Below are 23,145 nucleotides of genomic sequence, written 5' to 3' on the forward strand. Positions count from 1 at the left end.
TTTGAGCCGATTTTTGAGTCGTGCGACCGTTTTGGGGATCGGCCCGAGTTTCGCCTTCATCGTGTGTCGTGTAGCATACGTGGGATAACGAGAAGCGATTAACACCTCACGACCAGCTCCCGCTCATCAATCGTTCGGTCGTAAGAAAATCAAACCTGTTTGAAATCCTGTCGGCCGTCGTGAGGGCGTCACCGCAGCCTCGCACACTGCGCACACGCAAACACAAGTGTCAGTGAAAAGACGGAGCAGCACGGCGGCGTGTGATCTGGACACAAGCGATGGAGGCACAGCTTGTAGAACTTTGGCTCATTCGAGCCTTTTCGATGTGGCCTCACAAAATGATCACGACCACAACAACCGTGAAAATAGTTGGATCTACATGCTGCTCAATCACAGCTGATCAATGTTTTTCATTTGCAATTTAGCAAAGTTGATGGTGGTGTGTGTCTGTGTGAGTGAAAGACAGAGAGAGCGAGCGACAGATTTTGTGTTATAAGCTTCATGTTATGGACGCACAGTCTGAGCACTCAGGTTGCATCAGAGCATCGTGACCTACGAACGTCTAACCCCTGCGAGTCAATCGTGCAGTTTGAGCAGAAGCTCAGTTAACAGCATTTGTTAATAATTTTTCCTTGAACTCATCAAAGCCGTCTTAGTTTGGGTGATTCAGGAGGAAGTCGTGTTTGGAGAACTCTTCTCCTCAAATAATCCTCACGCAGGCCTGAGGTTGGTTATAAGTTATTGTTCTCCTGGATTAAGTTGGTGTAACCGGTGTGTTCCTGGTTGTGTCTGACGATGAAAGCTAAAAAGAAAGAATGACCTCCAACTTGCTCGCTCCAGCTCCTACAACCCAATGCAACCAACTTCCAAGCTAGCAGGAATTATCTGTTCATGCTAGCATTGACTGTGCCTATAACACATATGCAGCACATTTACAGCAGCTAGTAAAGACAGACACCATGATGACAATAATGGAACTAAAAACACGCGATCGGGAACATCAGGGTGGCTAAATATACAGTATATGTGTTTTTTACAGGGTTGGAAGAGACGGTTTGGGTACTAGAACACATGTAATTATAACAATATGTAATTTATGACCCGTTACAGCTGCTGGACAGAGAAGACATCAGAAGGTTGTGTAGAGACCTCCTGTCTCCTCCAGGACAGCAGCTGTGTCTCAGTACTCAGCCTCTGACGTCCTGTGACTGAAAACGGGACGTATTAGTTTGTTGATACTCGTCCATAGAGAATCGTGGCTTTCATCATGCTGCATGCGCACATTAAACCAAATCCAGGTCAGTTAACCTCCTGTAGACCCTGGAGCCCTGCTCCAAAAACGTGCCGCTCACACATGACATGAGGTGGCTGACTTGGTTGGTGGGTTACTGCTAGTCCTACATTAGGTTATGCTAGCTAACTGGTGACAGAACAAAAGCTCAGAGTATGGTGTTGGGTAAAACGAGGATAAACTGTGCTCTTTCACTCGGTCTCTTCAGCAGTAAGTGTTCTTCATCATGTGTTAGCTGTTAGCTGTACTGTTCGGGTTTGTGAAAAGTGAAGAGTGAGGAGACCACAGCCTGTTTCTCTGAGGTTTATTACCTCAGAAGTGTTCACCCACCCATCCAAATGATCGATTCAGGTGTTCCATCACATCCATGGACACAGGTGTATGAAATCAAGCTCCTGGGCAAACCTGCAAACATTTGTGAAGGAGCGGCTCGCTCTCAGGAGCTCAGTGAACTCCAGCGTGATGCCACCTGTGAAATTTCCTTACAAATGCCCTTCTGGAAGAATGGTCAACCATTCCCATGAACACACTGCGAAATGTTGTGGAAAGCATTCCCAGAAGAGCCGAGGCTGTTACAGCTGCAACGTATTTTTAGACTTTTTGTCCTGACAGTGTGAATTTAGCAGAAGAGTTTGTGTCTGTCATTACAGCAGATGGGGAGCGCCTGATCGGGGGTCTCCATACTCTCATGCTGTTGTAGATGAGAGTTCAGCTTTTATACTGAGGAGCACGTTTGTTTCATTTAGTAAAACCTGAACCCAGAACTCTTGAAACACCGTGTAAGAGCTTCACGTCGCTCTGACACAGTCTACGCTTCTTTTTCAGGTAGCATAAAGCCTTTGCAGGTATATCATCCTACACACACACACACACACACACACACACACACACACACACACACACACACACACACACACACCAGGACTGTGTGAATCTGTCCGGGTGTGTTTCCTCTCCCACCGCGGCTGATGATAAGCATGTGATTATCGCCTGCTGCTCAGGGTCTGGTCAGTCTGATAGCCTCCCTGGGATCCATCAGCTTTCTGAGCTCACACACACCTCAAACACTTGGCAGACACACATTTGCTCATCAAAGACTTTGCAAACACGCTCTTGAAACACCTCCCGTGCACGCGCCCTCAGCGGGCGCCAACAAATCGTCTTCACACGCAGCCAAGCTAATCTTATCTGAGCCGCGTTAATTTGGTGAGCATGCGAGGCTCATACTGGAAACGTGGTAATTACACCGCGTGCTGCAAAAAGCATATTAAAGGGGAGAAACACGTACTGTTAACACCGACTGCGATGCTCATCGGGTCTCTTTGCATTTATCCATTCCACCTGAGCACAGCACATCCGACAGCAGCATAGATATAAACATGACCACACCCTTGCATTATTAGGGGCGTGGCCTCTGTGACTGACAGGTGGATGGTGACACAGGCTTCACCTGAGCTGCACATCTGGACTGTTTGTGCTGTTGGAGCCGTTTTGGGATCATTATATGGCTGCTGTGAGGTTAGCCGCACTAACAGATTGTCCAGGAAGTCTGAGCTCCAGCTTGGGTGAAATAGCAGGACTGTGTCTGTGGATGCAGCTTCATAAGCTAGTTAGCATTAGCATTACAGATAATGAACTCCCAGACCTGTAAATCAATTGTGGGACGCACCACAGACGTCAGAGGATTACCCAGAAGTCCTGCAGTCACGCCTCGGTGCGGTGGATCTGTTGATGCAGACGAGGCGTGGTTTTATCAATCCAGCCTGGTCGCAGCTATATTCGGCATTTTCCCTCCTTATTTCTGCACGTTTCCGTCTCACCTGTCAGACGGTGACTGAGCTCTAACCGACCTCCCAGTCACAGAACTCTGTCTAAATATATGCCACCTCCCCTCCAGGGAGCTGAGAGTCTGACCTCCAGGGAACGTATCTCTCTGCTTATTTGTCTTAACAAGCTCACGGTCGCACATTTGCTGCTGTGCATCTGTCAGTCAGCAGCTCCAGTTATTATTCTTCGCTTTACTGCCAGGCAGCAGCGGCGTTGGCTGTTTCCTCAGCACGACGGTGTGTTTGTCCATCATATTATCTGCTGCGCATAGACAGAGTTGTGTGTGCCGGTTTTACACGTTCACTTGATTCCATAAATGACTGCAGAGTGAAAAAAGGGGAATCACTTCCAATGCTTTATTTTTCCTGCAAATGATTTTCAAACTCAGGCTTCGCTCTGGGATCTGTGACTATCGTTCACTTCGACAGGCGTTATTGATGAATCTTTGGAGGTTGGACAATGTGAAATTCAAAAAAGAAACTCAACACGATATTCATGGATTCGATATGGAAGCTACGATACCACAACCTTCATATCACAGCTGAGTCACAGTTATAGAAACGTAAAACTTAATGTTGAATTTATCAGAAACATATCCTCTCGGGAATTTTCCATTTCTTTATTGGCCCAAAGTTCCCGCCCAGCAACAAGCTCCCTTTACTGCTGCTTTTCCTCCAAGTACCTCAAACCTGCATTATCTGTAGTGGCCAGCAGGGGGCGCCCCCTCTGGAAAACAGCATGTCAACCGCATGTTGTTAGCCAATGAGTGAGCGGCGTCCTCGCTCATCACGTCCCGTTTGCTGGCAACGATGTAAATGCTCCGCCCGAGGCTCCACTCTCCAGTGGGTGATGTCACGGTGATGTCACGGCCTACAGTCGAGAGGCTCAAGCGAATGATCTCACCATACAACACGCAATGACACGGAAACAACACGTACATGTTGTCGTGTAGGAATGGTGAAAACACACTTTTATATTTGAAATATGTACAAATACGCAGACAAAACAATCCTGAAAAACAATCTGTGGACGTCTGGCAAATCAGTTATTCAGGTTTTAAAGGTGGGTTTAGAGTGGGTGTGCTAATTTAATTTATCTTCTATTTTTGCTTAAAAATGTTGAGAGTGACCAGAAATATCAGGATGATGAGCACATTTGTCTCAACACACATATGTAAGCATGATTATAGCAGTCACACATGTAAGTGGTCACCCAGCAAACGTCCATTCAAGCCAAAGACGTTTATCTTTAGTTAACTGTGATGTCTTTGGTGCAAATAAAATATTCATCACACTCTAAAAATGTTAAATGAATAAATAAAGCTAAGCTCGTAACAAAAAAAAGTTTGGAAATGAGCTTTGCAGACATTGAAGTGACCACGTGACGTCACCACCGAAGGACTTATTGGAGACTTTTGCTCTCGTCCTGTGCAGATTCATACCCGGGCCCTGGTCCCCCTGCAGCACCACCTGCGGCCCTGGCAGGCAAACTCGTGAGGTGAAATGTCAGGTGCTGCTCACTTTCACCAAGACGGAGGTGGACCTTCCAGAGGAGGAGTGTGGCGGGGACAGGCCCCAGCTGGAGAGGCCCTGCAACCACGGGCCGTGTACCAGAGCCACCGCAGTCCGAGACCACGGTGCTCCTTTGTTCCAGGCTGACGACCTGCACAGCTGGGACTTCAGAGGCTTCACTGCCTGCTCGGCCACGTGTGCTGCCGGTGAGGTTTGCCGATCGGATGCTCGCAGCTGAAATGCTGATGCTTCTTCTAAACATTTTTCTGTATTTCCTCTGCCCAGGCAAGCAGATAGCAGTGGTGAGGTGTGTGAACAGGAAGCAAGATGAGGAGGTGGACGACGCTCTGTGCGATCCATCCAGCAGGCCGTCGGTAATGATCCGCATCTGTAACCCTGAGCCGTGCCCCCCAAGGTAAGAGACCGCAAGGTCACCGAAGACACGGAGAAAGCTCACAGTCTGCATGAGCAGAATGCAGCGATGGGGCTGAAAGCTGAAGCATTTGTGCATCACAAGCATGAATATTAGTGTTTCTTCTGTCAAGGAAGAAGGGCGGGGTTGCTTTTTAATAGCTGTACTAGCAGCTACAGCTGCCTGTGTCAGGCCACGCCCCTAATAATGCAAACATTAAGCCTTAATACAAAACAGCTGTGTTACAAAAACATTCTCCCCCCTATACAGGTGTTACGAAGGGGGACACTGTCTATAGACAGGGCTGCACATAAGTGCTCTGCAGGTGCACATTCGCTGTCAAAATAAAAGACGCGCACCAGATAAGACGTTGCAACGCGCGTTTGTGTACATAAGATTTTCTGGAGGAGGACAGACATTTGTTTAGAACTCTTAAAGATGTTGAGTGTGCACCTGCAGACCACTTATGTGCAGCCTTGTGTATAGAGACCAAACACTATGTGCATCAGGCTGTAAACACCCTCTGCTGGACATTAGTGGAACTGCAGCTTTGGGGGATTTCCGTGTGTTTGCTTCATCTGTCAGCTCTGCTCTGCATACGTGGGCAAAGGTTCAGCAGGGATGGCAGTTTATGTAGGATACTCTGTCCCTTATAAAAAGTATCTTCAGGAAAATGGCAAGAAAACCTTTTTTTTCACAGATGTCATCATGTGAACAGCGAGTGTTGCTCACATCAAAACCATAAGATGCAGTTCTGTCTTTAAGCTCTCGAGCTGCTAGATGTCGACGTTTGATGGAGATGAATAATCAGAGGAGCCAGTGTCTCTTTTCACCAGCAGACGCTCTCGAGCAGAAATAACCACAGCCTTGGCCTCTGCGACGCGCTGGAGTGTTTACAGCTGAATTTTCTGTCCTCTGTAATTTGTGCGCTTGGCTGCCGGTCAGCCTTTGAGCAGAATATCCAATGCAGGCTCACATCACCTGCTGGGCTCCTATTGGCTCACAGAGAAGAGTTTCTGGAAAACCTTTCTGATTTCAATTTTATGACTTCCACAAACAGTGTGTGCATTATTGAAGCCACGCGCTTTCCAACAACCAAAGACAGATTTGACTCTGCAGTAAAGAGCCTGGTCACAGACATCAGTAGGATTAGACACACACACCATACACACTGATCGGTGTTAGTTAAATCATTACTGTACATGTGAAGGGTGTGTGTTCATGTGTGAGGGTGGGCGGTTCCTTCGGCTCCATCTTTAACAGGGTCACGAGCCTCCACTAACAGTTTACAGTCATATTTCTCCACACTGACCTCTGACTTCATATAAAATGCAGCGACTTCAGTATTTTATCCTGTTTCATTCAAATACAGATTCACGTGAAACTTGTGGTTTGTTGCATTCTGCCTCGAAATATCACAGTGACGAGTTTTGTTGTTCCGATCAGTTAATTCTGGTGTGATGTTGAAAGAAGCTCCAAAAATGAAGGCGGAGCAACAACAATGAAGCTTTTATTGAGCTGATAAAGTCCGGAGGCTGGTTCAGTCAAAGCTGGGATCCAGGGAACGTCTCCAGAAAGCTGCTTTAACAAACTCCCACTGCATCAGCTCCCAGTTCAGGGACAGGAACGACAGGAAACTCATCCAGTCGACTTTGTGTGTCTGTGCATGAAAGTGTGCCATCATCAGTGGAGCTGCGCTACGAGGATTCACCATGGCGACGGGTACATAAACAGCAGAGCCTCCGTTAGCCGAAACGTGACCGTGTTTCAGTGAAGATACGTTAACTGCACCAGTTATCCAACCTGAACAGATGATGATGCTGGATTCCTGCCACAGACAGTCATGTTTACACAGGCGACAGGATCTGAACATGTAGATCAGACAGATAAGACGCCGCGCCCTCCTCATAGACCTCTGGCTTTAAAGTCATTTTCAGAGCCTGTGATGATGATGGAAACGATGTCTCAGGTCAAACAGCTCAAATGCCTACTGCACATTTAAAACCTTAAAACCCAGTGTAAGGCTGTCACAACACATTCAGGTGGTCTGTCAGCTGGATCCATAAACCACCTCCAGGCACCTGCAGCCTCTGTGACCTGTACCAGGATGGATCCGTCGGTGCGACTGATCAGCTTCACACAGATGTGTTGAAACGAACGAGGGCGAGTTTTTAACTCCACGTGCTTCATGGAAAACGTTCCAAAGCATGAAACTTGGTACAAATTTGTGTATTTGTGCGTTCCAACATTTGGCTCGATTTTCTTCGCTGCGCCTTAATGAGATGTGAAAGCAGAGAGGGTGGAACGCTGATGTCAGCAGTCTAGACTGACGGAGGAGATAAGGCTGTGCCAGCCCGTCTCTGAATCACCACCGCAACCCTGTGGACGAGGCGCCGGGCGCTCTGCGTACGGTCTGATTTCAGAAGAACAGAGAGTGAGATGATGCTCGCTTACTTTGAAACCGAAGCTCGTTCTTGTTTTAAGCTCAGTAGAGGAAAGCTCAGATGAAGACGTGGATTAGAGCCGGGAGTGCAGCGAGGGTTTGCGGGCCGATGTGATCGCCGTGTTTACTGAATAAACACAATAAGACGGCCGGGCTGCGGTGAAGCGTCCGGGAACACCGGCAGGCTGCGTGGCTGCTGAGCACCGAGGGACGCTCCTGCTGATGTCAGAGCAACATAATTACATAACACAGTGTGTTGGCGCACACATGCTGTATCAACCCAAAGACACGTCAGTTATTTACTGTTGAATATTAAACACACACAGTCGCGCTTTACTGTAAATTCCCACAGAGCATCGAACATGTGACGCAGGAGCCAGAGCTGCCTCAGCATCCGTCGACAGTCACGATGGATGTTTGCAGGTCTTTGTTCTCATATTCCTGAGAATCTATTGAAGCATCATAACCGGCTGAGGGAGGCTCAGCCTCTACATCAGCGGCCCCCGACCTTTCTGCGCCACCGACCGGTTTAATGTCACAGACCGGCCTTTAAGGTGCTGTAGATAAATACAACAAGATAAAAGGATGCGACCAAGACAAAAACTGTGGATTCGCCTTTATAATAAACGCAAATTCACTGTGTAACTTTATTAGCAGCTTCCTCTTGAAATCAACTCATTGAACGTAATCCTCATTCAATGTTGTTCAGAAGAAAAGGAAATCATTGATGTTGTTGGGAAATCACAAACAAACAGGTCTACAGACTTTGATGACATTGATATGGAAATCGTTAAGAAAGTTATCAATGGCGTCTCCAAACCTTTAACATACATTTGCAATTTGTCTCTACAAACTGCTGCAGTCCCAACACAAATGAAAACAGCTAAAGTAATACCACAGTTTAAAAGGGAGATAGACACAAATTCACTTTCACAATTTTCAAAAATACTGGAAAAAGTTTTCATTAATAGACTTGACAAATTTATAGATAAACACAAAATAATAATGGACAGTCGGTGTGGTTTCAGACATCCATGGCTTTAATGGAACTAGTTGAAAATATCACCAATAATACAGATCAAAGACAGTTGGTGTTTTCATTGACCTAAAAAAAGCTTCTGACACAATCATGAACTATTGATAAGCTGGAGTATTGTGACATTAGAGGAGTGGTGCTAGAGTGGGTCAGGAGTTATTTGAGAGACAGGCAACAATTTGTGAAGCCTGGTGAATATCAGAGTGCCTGGAGATTGTTTGTGGAGTTCCACAGGGGTCAGTGTTGGGGCCAAAGCTGTTTATCCTGTGCATCAATGATATATGTAAAACATCTGATATATTACAGGTTATTTTATTTGCAGATGGTACAAATATTGTTTGTGCTGGAGAGAATTCACAGCGGCTTTTTTTGTCACACAAGAAATGATTAAACTGAAAACAAGGTTTGACAGAAACAAGTTTTCAGTTTATTTGAATAAAACTACATTTATGTTGTTTGGAAACTGTAAAAAAGATGCTGGAGCGAAATTGTTGATAAATAATGTTGAAGTAAGTTTCTCATCCAAAATTTCCCGGTGTGATAATAGACGACAAAATCTGCTGGAAACCTCACATGAAGCATATACAAGCTAAACATTTTTTGCCTTCCAAATCACTCCAGGTACTTTACTGTACACTTACACTGCCATATTTGGCATATTTACTGTGTGGAAATCTGGGAAATGCACACCAAACTTCACTTCAACCATTATTAAAAAAGCAATCAGGATGATTACTGAAGCAGGATTTAGAGAGCACACTAACATTACGTTCTTGAAATTAAAAATTCTGACGTTTATGGATCTTGTAAAGTATAAAACTGCAAAAATTATGTACAAAGCCAGATACAATATGTTACCAGGAAATGAACAGAGGATGTTTTTGACAGAGAAGGGGGCTATGAATTGAGGGGAAAATTAAACCTGAAGACTCGGACAAAGGTTAAAACCTTTTGTGTTGCTGTTTGTGGGGTAAAACTGTGGACCTACAGCAATGTTCAAGCATTAGTCGGCTCATAAAGATGTTTCGAAAACTGCTTTTGGAAGAATGTGAAACTGATAAAGTTGATCAGCCATTGTTTATGTAACTATGCTATCTATCACTGTAGCTATGTTAATACATGTCCTTCATTCTTGTTTGCTGTGTGGGGTAAGTGATGACGGGAATCAGGGGTAACAATGAACAGTGGGATTCAATAGAACCAATACACATGTTATACTTCTTCCTACTCCATTTCAGACTTAATCATTGTAATTTCATGTCAGACTATTTTATTTTATGTATTTTCTATTTTTGTTTTGTCTGAGCACAAACGTGTGTGTATTTACATACATATTCCTGTGTGTACATGTAAATGCACCCTCCTCTCTGCCCCTTAATGCTCTCTGGTCGCTATGGTAACGTGTAAATATTTCTTTCAAAATAAGACGCACAGCTACAACACGGGAAAGACCCAGGGAAACCGAGTTAAGGATAAAAACCCTGAAAACTGTACATTTGACACCGAGCCTCAGCTCCCACGGCCCGGTCTTTGGCCCGGGGGTTAGGGACCGCTGCTCTACATCATCACACCAGCAGCACCAACCTGAGCCTGCGCTGCACTGTTTTCAACAGCCTTACACATGGAGTAAGCAAAGTCCAGCTCTGCCAAAGTGCCATTAAGCACAGGAAATGATGAGCACACAGTGGCCTCACAGTATATCCTGTATATCCATCAGTTAGAAGCCTTCACATGTGTTTGTTGTAACATTAGTGAGAGGATGAAGCCAAAAACACATCTCAAACACACAAATCTGCTTCACATTGTTCTCAGTTTTACACTTTGATTACATATTCTGATTATGACCCGTTTTCTGAATCCCAACAAGCGTAATGTGCTCCTGATATTCAGCCAGCAGCGTGAGTGGGTGTGTGAGCTGTAAGTTTCCAGCACATTTCCAGGCACCGGATGGATGTTTGCCCGTCCAGTAGTCTTACAAACTGATTCACACGCAGTGATTTATCTCTCCCTCCTCCTCTAATGGACATTTACAGGAAGCAGCTGCAGAGTGCAGGCGCGCGCACACACACACACACACACACACACACACACACACGATTTCAGAGGACGGTGCATCATAGATTCATTCGGAGACTTACCTTAACCTTAAAATATGTCTTCACATTAAAATGTGATGATTTATGTTTTGCTGACTTGCTTTTTCTGCTCATAACATGATTGTGTGAACAGATTTAGGTCCCTACAACATGAGTAATACCCCTCACTCCCGGGGTGTAGCCCGCTGCCTGAGTTTGGGAGTCCAGCAGCGAGAGCGCGGGGAGGTGGAGAACCTCCCCTATTCCCTCTTCTGCTGTGTCTATAACTCTCTCCCACTCAGCCTGTGCATGTGACTGCTATACATCATTCTCCTCAGCTGGGATTCGTGTCTCTCCCTGTGGTTTCTCTGACCTTGTGAACTGAAAGAACACCATAAAGACACCTGCGCTCTGTATGAGGTCGGTGTGTAGTTTGTGGTCCACCGCCGTCAGCAGTCAGGTCGGACATTTGGGAATAATCTTGTATCCCACACAGTGAGAGTGGATTATGCAGCCTTGTCCTTGTTGGGGTTTTTGTGCAGCAAATAACTGAGACCAGCAGCTCAAAACATTATCTGTGAAGTGAAAAATACAGTGATGAAAAAATAAAGGAACACTTTGAAAACACGTGAGTCCTCAACGTGAAAACAATCATGCGGGATATCTTTACTGATATGGACCTGGGAATGTGAATAATCAAAATACAGAGGGCTGAAAAAATGATGCAGCAGGCGAGTCACATTTGTTCATATGTCATTGCAGCAGCTCAAAATGATACTCAGTAGTTTTTAGGGCCCCGGGAGCTTGTGTATAAGCCTGATAATGTCAGGGCATGCTCCTAATGTGACAACAGATGGTGTCCTCCCAGATCTGGACCGGAGCATCACTGAGCTCCGGGTCTGAGGAAACATAACATCCCAGAGGTGTTGTTGGATTTAGGTCAGGTGGACGTGGGGGGAAGTTAATGGATCAGTTCCTTCATCCTCCAGGAAAGCAGCAGGAAGCCCAATGAACACAAATGCCAATCAGGCTCCACAATGCTGGGCCCTCCCCTGGTTGGGCCCTCCCCTGGTTGGTCCCTCACCTTGTTGGTCCCTCACCTTGTTGGGCCCTCCCCTGGTTGGTCCCTCACCTTGTTGGTCCCTCCCCTGGTTGGTCCCTCCCCTGGTTGGGCCCTCCCCTGGTTGGGCCCTCCCCTGGTTGGTCCCTCACCTTGTTGGTCCCTCACCTTGTTGGTCCCTCCCCTGGTTGGTCCCTCCCCTGGTTGGGCCCTCCCCTGGTTGGTCCCTCACCTGGCTGGGCTGTCCATCTGGCTTACTGACAACCCCTGACCAGTCGCTCACTCTTGGTGAGCTTCCTTTCCAAGCTGACAGTTCAGCTTGTCTAATGGTTTGGTGGTTTTGCACAGGACTTGGTCTCAGGCTGGTTGTCACGATGTGTTTAAGGAACTTTGCCGCTCGTAGTCTCTTAATAGCTGTTAGTCCCATGTTGAGGACAGGATGCCTGCGGCGGAGTGTACAACTTGGCTTCTCCCCAACTCAGGTGATGCTTGCTGATCAAAGCTGCTCCGATGGCCCACAGTGGGCATGTTGCTGACTCCACTTTCCCCACACGTGTGGATTTGGTGGTTGAGAAAAACTGAATCTTAGAAGTTACCTGATCACAGGAGCATGTCACACAGGTATCACTCTTTCTGAGCTCAGTACTGACGCTCGTGGGTAACTGGGATCTGGGTGTAAACCCGCTCCGGTTCCTCAGGGTTTCCCAATCGAGTCATCAGTGCAGCGACATGAGAGAAGCAAAGCAAAACTCAACACTAAACTAAATCTCTTCCTGCTGCGCCAAAGCACACAGAAGAGCTTGAAAAAGACACAAACTGATAAATCATCAGGTCAACCAAGCAAAAGCCCAGATGTTACTGAGCTCATTATCTCTACACAAAACAGTGTGACGACTTTTTTAAATGTGTTATTACAGTTATAGAAAATGCATACATTTACACTGCGTTCCACATCATTATGCATGCGACATTTCAATTAGTTTTTGCTTGTGTTACTCTCACATCTTCTGAGATAACTGCTGTCAGCGTCAGATGGGGTTTTAATTAGTTTGTCAGGTCCTGTTAATTATAGAGAAACCTCCTTAAAGAGGTCGTTCAGCTTTATTAAGAGAATCACAGTTTTCGGGCAGCGTGTGGAGAGAGAGATCTGTCTGAAGTTAAAATGAGGCGAATAGTGCAATGTCTGGCAAGACACATGAAAAGCCGAGGTCATCAAACTGTGAATGGAGTTAGTCACGGCACAGATGAATAAAAGTCTTTTAAAGAAAGTTTCTGTGTGAGAAATTCAAGCAGATATATTCTGTTCATGTCTGGCTCAACATTTGGATTCATGGACTTTGCTTTGCATGATTCACAGTTCAAAGTAATCCTTCTTTATCTGATGCTGGCCTCAGTGCAGCCCCTCAGTTCATCCTCTGTCTGGTATAATTTGGTTTAGCTCCTCCCCCTTCATAGTCATCCTACCTTTATGCCAATTTTGTTTGGCTGCCCCTCACACACTAAAAATGAGGCGGGTGGGGCTTCAGTCCAAAGCCTCTGGCTCCTCCCACCTGAGCACTGACTGTCACGCCTCCCGCCACACAGTTGAAACTGCTGTGAGCCTGTGCATCAGTGCAACCACATGATTGGCTCATAGGTTTCTGGTCTGGCTGTTGATTGGCTCTTCAGCACCGTCCATGCAGTTACAGATCTTCTGACTGCACAGAGCAGATTTATGAGGAACAAGCTTGTTGTTCACCTGCAGCGTGCTGTATGCGTGCGGTGCATGCATCATAACACAACACATCTGTGAAGTTTTGTTTGAGTGCTCAGCTGATGCAACATCAGACATGTTTTACATAACCGACGCGCAGCACGGCTCTGCATCGTGATTAACGGCACCTAAAAATGATGCTGGACAGAGTGAGAGTGTTTCATCTCCCCCACATGAGATGCCAACATACCTGAAGCCTCTCGTCTCTTTATTTGCAGTACCTGAGTATTCTAGTGTGTTTGATCATACTTTTACAAGGTGACACAGAGGCGTCTTTTAATCCTTTGATTAATTCTGTTGCTTCAAGGATTGAGCTCGCCTCTTTTGCTGTCTGAAGCTCCGTCTCTCTCGCCAGGTGGGAGGTGACGGCGTGGACGGGCTGCTCTGCGTCCTGCGGTGTCGGCATACAGACCAGGAGCGTGTTTTGCATGCGTCTTTTGTCCGTCGACCAGCAAGATATTCAGACTATTTCAGAGGACGCGTGCACGGATTTCCGACCTGCCATCCTGCAGCCCTGCAACCAGGTGGACTGTCCTCCAGCCTGGGAGACCGAGGCTTGGCAGCAGGTACGGACTTTCTGAGCGTGTGTGTACGGAGGGTGATTAATGCCCTGTCTTTCTACCTCCTCGCTCTTCTTCTGCTTCCTCCCTCCAGTGCTCCCAGACCTGTGGTGATGGTGTTCAGGTGCGGAAGGTGTACTGTAAGCAGCTCCTGTCCACGGGGGCCTACAGGCGGCTGGGGGACGACGCCTGCCAGGTAACCAAGCCCGCTACAAACAGAGGCTGTGGCAATATGGACTGTGTGCCCTACACAGCAGGAGGAGAATGGGGAAAGGTGAGCACACAGTGCAGAAATGTCATTGTTTTTTCATATTGTGCAACGTCTGATTTAAGCTGCAGCTGGATTGTACTGCCAGTGTCTTTAATTAGAGTTAGATTAAACAGCTTCAGCAGGAATCAGAGTGCAGTGGATGGGCAGGAAGCGTGCTTAGAGGCAGGCCTGACCAACCAGAGGTCTGTGCAGGCGAGCAGGGTTAGTACTCACAAACCCAGCCTGGAGCTTGTTTTGGAGAGACAAGACCATTAAGCATGAAACCATCACATGTGGTCTTTGTCTTTTCTTCACGAGTACTGGTAAGAAAAATACCCTTTGCTTGTTTGCTTGCAAACCTTGATATAGTGATGTCATCCTAAAAAAGGACCCTGAGCTTTTTCTCCGTACATGAAATTTGCACGTCAGCGTTATATTCCTGCCTGTTTCCTGTGCTTGCTGTTAGAGAAAACCTACAGCTGCCTTCCTGTGTCTCAGTGATAGCAGGAAGTCGAGTAACTTGAAGCTGCTTGCCTCGGTATTTCAGTGATTCGAGTTAAAATATGGTCAATACGTTTTGATTTTTTTTTACAAATCAATTTTGGTGGTTGCCATGGTAACACATTCCTGCTGAAGAGCCAGGCTGGTTCAGGTTCAGCCCCTCAGGTAGATTTGTTTTGCAGTTAGAGAAGCAGGCAACCGTTCTGCAGACATCAAACTCAGACAGCGAGCGGAAAGAAAATAAACGGGAGGAAAGAACTTAAAGAACAAGAAAGGCAACAAATTATAAACACATAAATACACCGATTCACATTAAAAATGAATAAATGGAACAGACATGTGAACAGTTTGCTATAGCTTAACCAGATGAACTATAACAGCTGGGACAAAACTGTTTCAGGCCAATAAAACAGCACCAGCTTCAAAGAAGTGCTCTCTGCCAAAAAAGTACAAATCTGAGTCCAGGAACAAATCAGTCACTTTTTCATGATTTCAGGTTTTGCTGTATCCTCCCACTTTATTTATGCTAACACACTGACAGGTAGACTGGGCCACTGAAAACCATCTGATTGCAGATGTTTGGGGTAACTAGAGCCAGATGTGGGTGTGCTGAGCTCGATATGTACTGAAGCTCCTACACCAGTATACCTGACGCCCGCCTACTGGGGGGAAAACACACACCTGGTACCAACTTTCTAAAACTCATAATGTAACTTTATAACATGAACCATTTCTCACTGTGCAACAACCTAAAGTTATATAATGTTAACAGAGAAGGACCAACATTAGCCTTACACTCACAAACCAGCTCTATTCTGCCAGCTCAATGGAATAAAATAATAGAATCTGAGTCTATTCTCTCTACAGGGCATATGTTACCACCTTCATTAAACTATCTATGGACAGTAATATAGGACAGTAATGTGCCGGGCATATCAAATATTCCAATGAATAAATTCCTTCTTCCCTCACTTTAACCACACCTGACAGGAGAATCAGCCAGCGTGACCCAGCCGGGGTCCTGCAGATCTGTCATGAACCTTTCTGACGTGTCTAACGTTCCTCTGCAGTGCTCCGTGTCCTGCGGTTTGGGGATCCAGCGCCGGGAGCTGCTGTGCCTCCAGCTGACGGCGGCGGGCCGTCAGGTGACGGTGGCGAGGGAGCAGTGCTCGGGTTTACCGTCCCCGCCGCTCGTACGAACCTGCCGCATGATGGCCTGTCCCAGTAAGAGCACACAAACACGTCCGTCCTGTGGAAAAGACACTTTTCCTGTGACCATCTGTGCGGGACACTGGGTTTGATGCCTGATTTAATGCACATTTATTACATGCACACACTCGTGTTCAGGCTGTTTCACCTGCTTTGACTTGGGCAAAGGCAGGTGATACGCCAGTTACATCAGTCACTTTAATTCACATAGACTGGTTATTAGACGGCGCTTTACTGCTCTAGATGAGCACTCAACAAACCTCATTCACCCATTCATACACAGAGTGCGCGGAACCGCTCTTTTGGTGGTCTCCTTTAGGTGGCGCTGTCACTTGGTGTTCGCTCTCTCTGCGTATCACTTCCTGTTCCTGTTCCAACACAGTTGTGTTTTTGTGTAGTCAGTTTAATTAAAAACTTACAGATAACTTCTTATTTCATAGTCTAATCTTCAGGTGCTTCATCCGAAGCCCACGCTGTGTGTTCACTCACTAATTTACAGTGACAGGGTTCGGCTAGCTTAGCTTAGCTTAGCTTAGCTTAGCTTAGCTTAGCTTAGCTTAGCTTAGCTTAGCTTAGCCGGCTCGCTAGCAGCATGGCCTTTTCACCTGTCCCTCCTGCTCATTGTGTCAGGTGTTTAGTTACTCCTCGACCTCCTTTAGCAGTAATGATACTTGTTATAAATGTAGTCTATTTGCAGCTCTGGAGGCCAGCATCACTGAATGGGAGACTCGGATTCGCACCACTGAAAAACCCTTAGCTAGCCAGGCCCCTGTAGCCGGTGGTAGCGTAGGCCCCGCTAGCTGTCCCCCGGCAGACTGACCTGAGCAGCTGGGTAACAGGATGGCTGGGTGACGGTAGTCTTAAACAGAAGCCTCAGGTACACCAGCAACCTGTTCATGTGTCTGACTTTCACAGAAGGAGTTTGTGTCTAAGTGTGTAAGTGCTTTCTGTGTAACACTCAGTGAACGCATCGGGAGCAACTCTGGGCTCAGTGTCTTGCTGAAGGACACTTTGGTATCTGACCAGAGTCAGGGATTGAACCGCCATCCATCTGATCAGTAGATGTGTTTTTCTTTGCTTCTTGCCGTGATTTCTGCCACATCAAAATATCTCCAGTATCCACAGATGATGCTGAATTTTACCCCCCTCTACGTACAGGGCCTGAAACTCTGAAAGCATGCTGATATCTCAGTACGAAGGTTAGATTTGTCAGTGCTTCCTTTAATATAAATCAGCTGATTGTGACGGGTCAGGTGGAATATGTTTTTCATGTATGAGGACCGTGGGTAGCTCGAGGTCCTGGGTTTGAATCCACCATCTGCCCAGAGGCTTTCTGCGTGGTGTTTGCGTGTCGTCCTCGTGTGTGCATCAGAGCCAAACAGGTCAACTGGTGATGTGAGAACCTGATGTGGCAGCTGGGATGGTGTCCAGCCCCTCCACCACCCGGACAGAAAAGGGTGGATGGATGTTGTTTATTGTGATATAAACGCTCTGTGAGGAGGACTGTCGCTGGGACATGGCAGATTACAGCTTGGTGAAACAGTCTCACCCTCGGGCCTCTGAGCAGTGTTTACACCCCCGGCCCCGTGCGGTGTATCAGGCCATCGTGTTTACTCTCTGAATGCTTGAAGGGAACTCGGACTGGCCAATCTTCACGCTAACACAGCGTGCTGTGCTTTGCCATATGCGTGCACGTATGCTGTGTGGGAAGCCTATGTGAAAATCACGCATCGGGTTCAGCAGCTGCTCAGTGAGTGCCGATGACTTCACGTGATGACTGCGGCCAAGCTGCAGGAGACGCCGCTCGCTGACGTCTGTGTGAAATAAATGCCTCGGTGTTGGTCCAACATCAGAGTCACCGTTTGATCTGTTTTTCTAATCCTCCGCGACTCGACTCGCCCGCACGCTGCACAACACGTGACTTAATGCCTCGCAAATGTCACAGTGAGTCCTGAGAGTCCACGTGTGTTTCAGGAAATGTTTTTTCCAGCTGCCGCCTCGGATATTACCGCCTAATCAGAACGAAGGCCGAGGCCGGGTCAGTGGAAGAGTCCCGGTGTCTTCAGAGCAGACAGATGCTCGAGGTGACTCGATATAAACATGAGGTCATGTATGAAATGTTTAAGGAGTTCTGAGAATCAGCTCATATAAATAAACCTTACCTGATTCAAACATGGCCGTCCTCCTTTTAGAGATCATCTTCTCAGGTGTGCACGGACAGCTTCTGCTCTTTTCAGATCTCTCTTCTTCGCCGTTGTTCCTGGATCTGCTCAGGCGTGAACGAAGTTGCAGTAGATCTGGTGAATAAGACTGGCACGACGTGGCGCTCACCAAAGCTTTTTGCACCGCCCGCCTCAGAAGCCTTAAACTCTACATGTTCTTAACTTGATGAGAGGACCAGACAGACTGCTGCCGCTCTCATCTGAGAGCAGGGCCACAGAAAAAGCTCCCACACATCTGTGCCGCGAGATTTGTTGGTGATTTAACCGACTCTCGTTGCTTCTGTTAGATCTGACGGACGTTTTGCATTTTTTCAGACTGGCCGCAGGGTGCTGACAGGAAAACCTGCTACTGTGTGTGGGAATGTTTCCTTTTGTGTGTGGAATTGTTGCTTATAATATTCTTCTGAGTTTTTAGGGAAGAACTGAACAAACAGCCCAGCACTATGAAAACGAGCTGCTCTAATGAGCTCTCTGACTTTCCTCTGCAGGGAGGGAGAGATTATATTTCCATGTAAACTAGAGGGTGGGACATTTAGTGAATACGTGACATTTTGTTTCAGTGAATATGACCTTCACTCTGTTTTTTATTGCTTTTACTGTAACTGGAGCACCATCAATAACAACAGAATACGTAACAGCTGCCTGTTAAACGTCTTCCTCTCGTAGAGAATGATTCCTGCGTTTCAGCCTGTAGGAACACACGGACAGATAATGTTCTTCATATTGTTCAGGTTGTTTATTTTCTTTATTTTGGTCAGGGATGAGAAAGGAGAGATGCAAGCAGCTGAGCAGGGAACCAAACACACGGCTCCTTCACACAGACCTCAGGTCAGTTTAGAAGATAAGAACCACGAGCGATGTAACGGCAGCAGCTGTGTGGACGCGATGCAGAGGAGATGTGTTCGAGTCAAAGCAGGTGACTTTATGGGCAGACTCACACCTGACAGCGTCCCGTTTGAACTCTCAGACAGTGATGGTGATCGTGCAGACATGCATCTTCTCTCAGTGTGTCGCCCGGCACAGATGTTCACGTCCTGCGTGCGATCACGCCGTGCTGAAACGACGCTTTAGTGCAAATCAGCCGTCGGCTGCTTCAGAGGTGCTCGTCTGACGGTTGAGCAGTTCTGCCCAGAACTTGTGCGCCTGCTTGAATCACCACCCGAGAAGAAGAAGCTCAAACTCAAACGGGACGATCTAAAAATGGTTTTGGAACAACTCTGAACTCTGTTTGCTGACAGAAACCTCAAAACGTGGAGCATGCAAGTTGCAACTGCCGTAATTCCCCCTCTCATTAATTTCAATGTGTTTAATAATTGAATGGAAAGAATTGGAGGAAAAGCAGAGAGAGACATGCTGAGACCCGGTGCTGCCGCCGTGGTCGCTGCAGCTCACTGAGGAGGGAAGCTTGTGCTGCAGAGAGCCGGGATGCCAGCTGTGAAACTACTGCAAATGAATTTGCATGTCAATGCTCCCATCCTGCAGACTTTGGTCCAGCCGGCCTCGCTGCAGCTGTAACAAACGTTCAGTCACCGTATGGTTAGAGAAAGTGACGGCAGTTGGAAACATTGCGAGCTGTGATATCTGTCACACAGGACGGGGGTGGGGATTTGTCAGCGCTACGCTGGATCAGCGGGAGGCCAGTCTCACTAATCGTTTGTTTGATCATCAGAGGCGGATCAGGAGAAAAGCACCCAGCGCTCCAAAGAATCCTTCACGAGCTGTTAAAGGTCGTCTGTGTCCTGTCAAGTGTAGACAGTCTGACTCTGTCAGGTGATGAACTCCACGACATTTTAGCAAAGAGCCGTTAAACAAGCCGTGTAATCATCCTGTTTGTAGATGTTTGACAGGTTTCTGATGTCATGAAAAACCTTTCTGGCAGTATCAGAGACATCGCAGCACCACGAGCCGCTTCGCAGCATCCTCCATTTTTGATTTGGGGCGTGAAGCGAGCAGCAGCAGCATCCTGACAGCATCAACTACAGTATCATCTAACGTCTGCTGGAAATCGAGGGCGGGCTTCCTGTCCTCGTGGTGCGTCTGAATCTGCTGGTGTCTCCCCGAACTAAGGGCAGAGGTGCGGCGTCGTGGTCAGGCGACAGAGGCGGAGCCAGTTTAAAGGACGACGGCCGGGCTCAGTGTTAGAGATGAAGCACGTGATCGAGGCTCTTTCTTCACAAACACTTGAAGACGTACTGCGTGTGCACAACAACAAAATGAAGGATTCGTCGCAGCGATGTGTGCAGCCTGCTGGCTGGACGGTAACCTCCGTGTGGATCTGTGATATTTTGCTCGGCTAAAAGTTATCAAGGCTGACGAGTGTCTTTTCCCGACCGACTGAACTTTACACGGATCGAATGACATTTATATTTTATAACCTAGTTACCTCGTGTAGATTGAAATGCGGCTGCATGCAGTTTTTTTCATCAGTTGAATATTTTCTCCGTGTTGAGCATAAAGAAATATCTTCCACAGGACCTGTTTTGTTTTTGCAGACGTCGCCTGCAGCAAACAGGCCAAATAACCCGAATCCTTTTAAAGTGTCCTGCTGAGCAGAGCTGCAGCACAGCGTTGCATCCTGGCAGATCTGCAGCTGCCAACTCTGAGCTGCACATTGGGCTTTGACCAAACTTTAAAATGCATTTTGTTTTTCGTTATAATTTTCACTCTTTAACCCAGATGGCTGATGTGTTCAGGCCCACTCTTTGATCACGGGCTAAACTTACACAGTGGATCATCTGCCTCCACCTCCTCCTGTCCCACTCTGAGCTGTCCCTCTGATGGACTCATTTCCTGTCTCCCTCCCGATCAACATCTGAACATCTTCAGCTCAGCCTGTCTTTTCCTCAGCGACACGTCTCCAACCATCCAGCACAGCAATCCTCACTACCATCTTGTAAACCTCACCTCTGTCTCTTGCTGCTCTCCTCCAGCAGCGTTGGACATGTAGAATAAAAAGCACTCTAGTCCACAGGTGTTAATGGAGGGGCTCCATATTTTCAGGGGAGGGTGTCACCCCTTGCCCTGCTTTAGACACACCCCTGTTGGGACATATAAAACCTTTAGTGGGGCTTTTACTGATGGTCTGATTGGATCTTCTTTTAATCACAGAACATATTTCACTTGTCTAAAAACAACCAAGAACTTCAGGACATGAGAACAGGAAGTGCTAAACGCTAACTCGTGCTCTAGTCTGAGGACTCAGTGCAGCCAAGTTGTTTTTACTACAAAGAAAGAAAAGACTTTCCTGAGGTCACAAATCCAAAGCAGACATAATGTGATGAATCCGGTCTCAGCGCTCAGTTGTAGATCTGTGCACGGCCGCTCGGCCCACTGTTTCAGAGTCCTGCCCTGCTCAGCATGACCGAATATGAAAGTCAGAATGTCCTCTTCTGTTTCACTGCTCGTGCTCATTGTATCGGCGTCTGTGCCGTCAGCTCACAGCTTTTATTTGAGTTAATGGTGTAAAGCAAAAAGCCGGGTCCCTTTCAGAGGGAGGTGTTGTTTGCATTTTCTCATGCCCTGAGTATGACCATCGATCAGCGTGGTTTATAACCATCATCACTCACAAACTGCTCGTACTTGTTAGGACGTACTCTGCTTTTAGCTGACGCAGAGGTGTCACGCGGCCTGACCCGCGTCCCCCGCAAGCTCTGAGGAATCCACTTAGCCGTCCTGCTCGATGTTAAGTCAAGTACAGTCGGGAATTCAAATAAACACAGAGGGCCTCTGAGCCTAAACACATACCTCATCACCGTGGGTCACTGAGATGACTGCGGAGGTTCTGGGTAAGACCTCTGAAAGGACGCAGTAACGCGCAGTGTTACTCAGCTGTTAAAGTAAAGTTTAAACTCAGTGAGTGACTCATTAATGTCAGAGTCACAACAATAGCTTCACTACATATGTACATATCGCCGGTGTTAGATAAAGGAAGCTACCAGCTCCCCATGAACCAGCCGAGGCGGGCTGTCGCTGTTTACTGAGGCTTCAACATCACTTTTCACATGCAGATGCAGACGCAGCAGATGCAGACGCAGCAGATGCAGACGCAGCAGATGCAGACGCAGCAGATGCGTCTTTCTGTCTTTAGTTTCAAGTCTTGCTGAAAACAACATGATGTTCATGTTGGAGACGTCCTGTTACGCCCCCAGCCGAGGGGGCGTGTCAAGGGTGTCCTAGACATAACATGAGGTGTGACTTCTGACTCCTCCCACTCCTAAGTTCAGCAGCGGAGAATGAGTCAGGATGCTGAGCAGCAAACATCTTCAAAATGCTCTCATCTACCAACAAAGACATGAGCACATCCTGCCTCTTGAACTAATGGACTTGTGTTCGCGCTTCTCACTCAAACACTCAAAGCTGTGAGCGAACAGCTGGCGCCTCGTTGCAGAGGAGCCAATGGGAGGGGCAGGTGGCTGTCAGGTGGACCTCCTTCTACTTCTTCTAGTCCTCAGAAAAATATAACCTGAGATGAATTACACATGACACCTTAATGTATGTCATTATTTATTCAGTAGAAACTCAAAGTGATTGTGAAGTTTGATTGTCTAAGAACTCTGCTGGCGTCTGTGCTCCTTGGCGTTGTGTTAACACACCTGCAGACCAGCAAAGTGTCAGAACTGCTCTTTACAGAGACACTCGCACCGCTGATGATCAGCTGATTAAGTGCATTTCATTTGCAGCACCTGTTTCTCACTTAGCACTCCACCACCACATCCAAACACGATCAGGTTAGGCTCCAAGCAAACAGCAGCCGCTGAAATACAGCGTCACAAACCCAGCGGCTGACTGCACTGTGTCTGTTTTACATACAGTCAGTGGTTTCATTGGATAAGTCGCCCACTCTTGTTGCCTTGTTACCGCTTCTTTAAATCAGATGATGTTCAGACACCTGAGGAAGACCAGGAGCCCTGAAAATACTGCAGCAGCTGTCACTGAAGGTTTATTTTAAGGAGGAGCTTCTTCCTGTAAGGAACAGAAACACCTGTCCTTATTCTG

The 23,145-nt window shown here is 47.1% G+C and overlaps 1 protein-coding gene across 1 annotated transcript in view; it reads left to right on the forward strand.

The window, feature by feature from the left end:
• The window catches only part of adamtsl3 (ADAMTS-like 3), a gene marked incomplete in the record, with an annotated part of 199,610 nt that overhangs the window by 155,296 nt on the left and 21,169 nt on the right, over positions 1–23,145 (forward strand). The window contains 5 exon segments of the mRNA XM_014334109.2: positions 4,552–4,835; positions 4,915–5,044; positions 13,764–13,974; positions 14,063–14,242; positions 15,790–15,943. Coding sequence (XP_014189595.1) covers positions 4,552–4,835; positions 4,915–5,044; positions 13,764–13,974; positions 14,063–14,242; positions 15,790–15,943 — 959 coding nt within the window.

Source organism: Haplochromis burtoni, unplaced genomic scaffold (genome assembly GCF_018398535.1).
Source record: "Haplochromis burtoni strain Fernald_Lab_line unplaced genomic scaffold, NCSU_Asbu1 Contig_69, whole genome shotgun sequence".
Lineage (NCBI taxonomy): Eukaryota > Metazoa > Chordata > Actinopteri > Cichliformes > Cichlidae > Haplochromis > Haplochromis burtoni.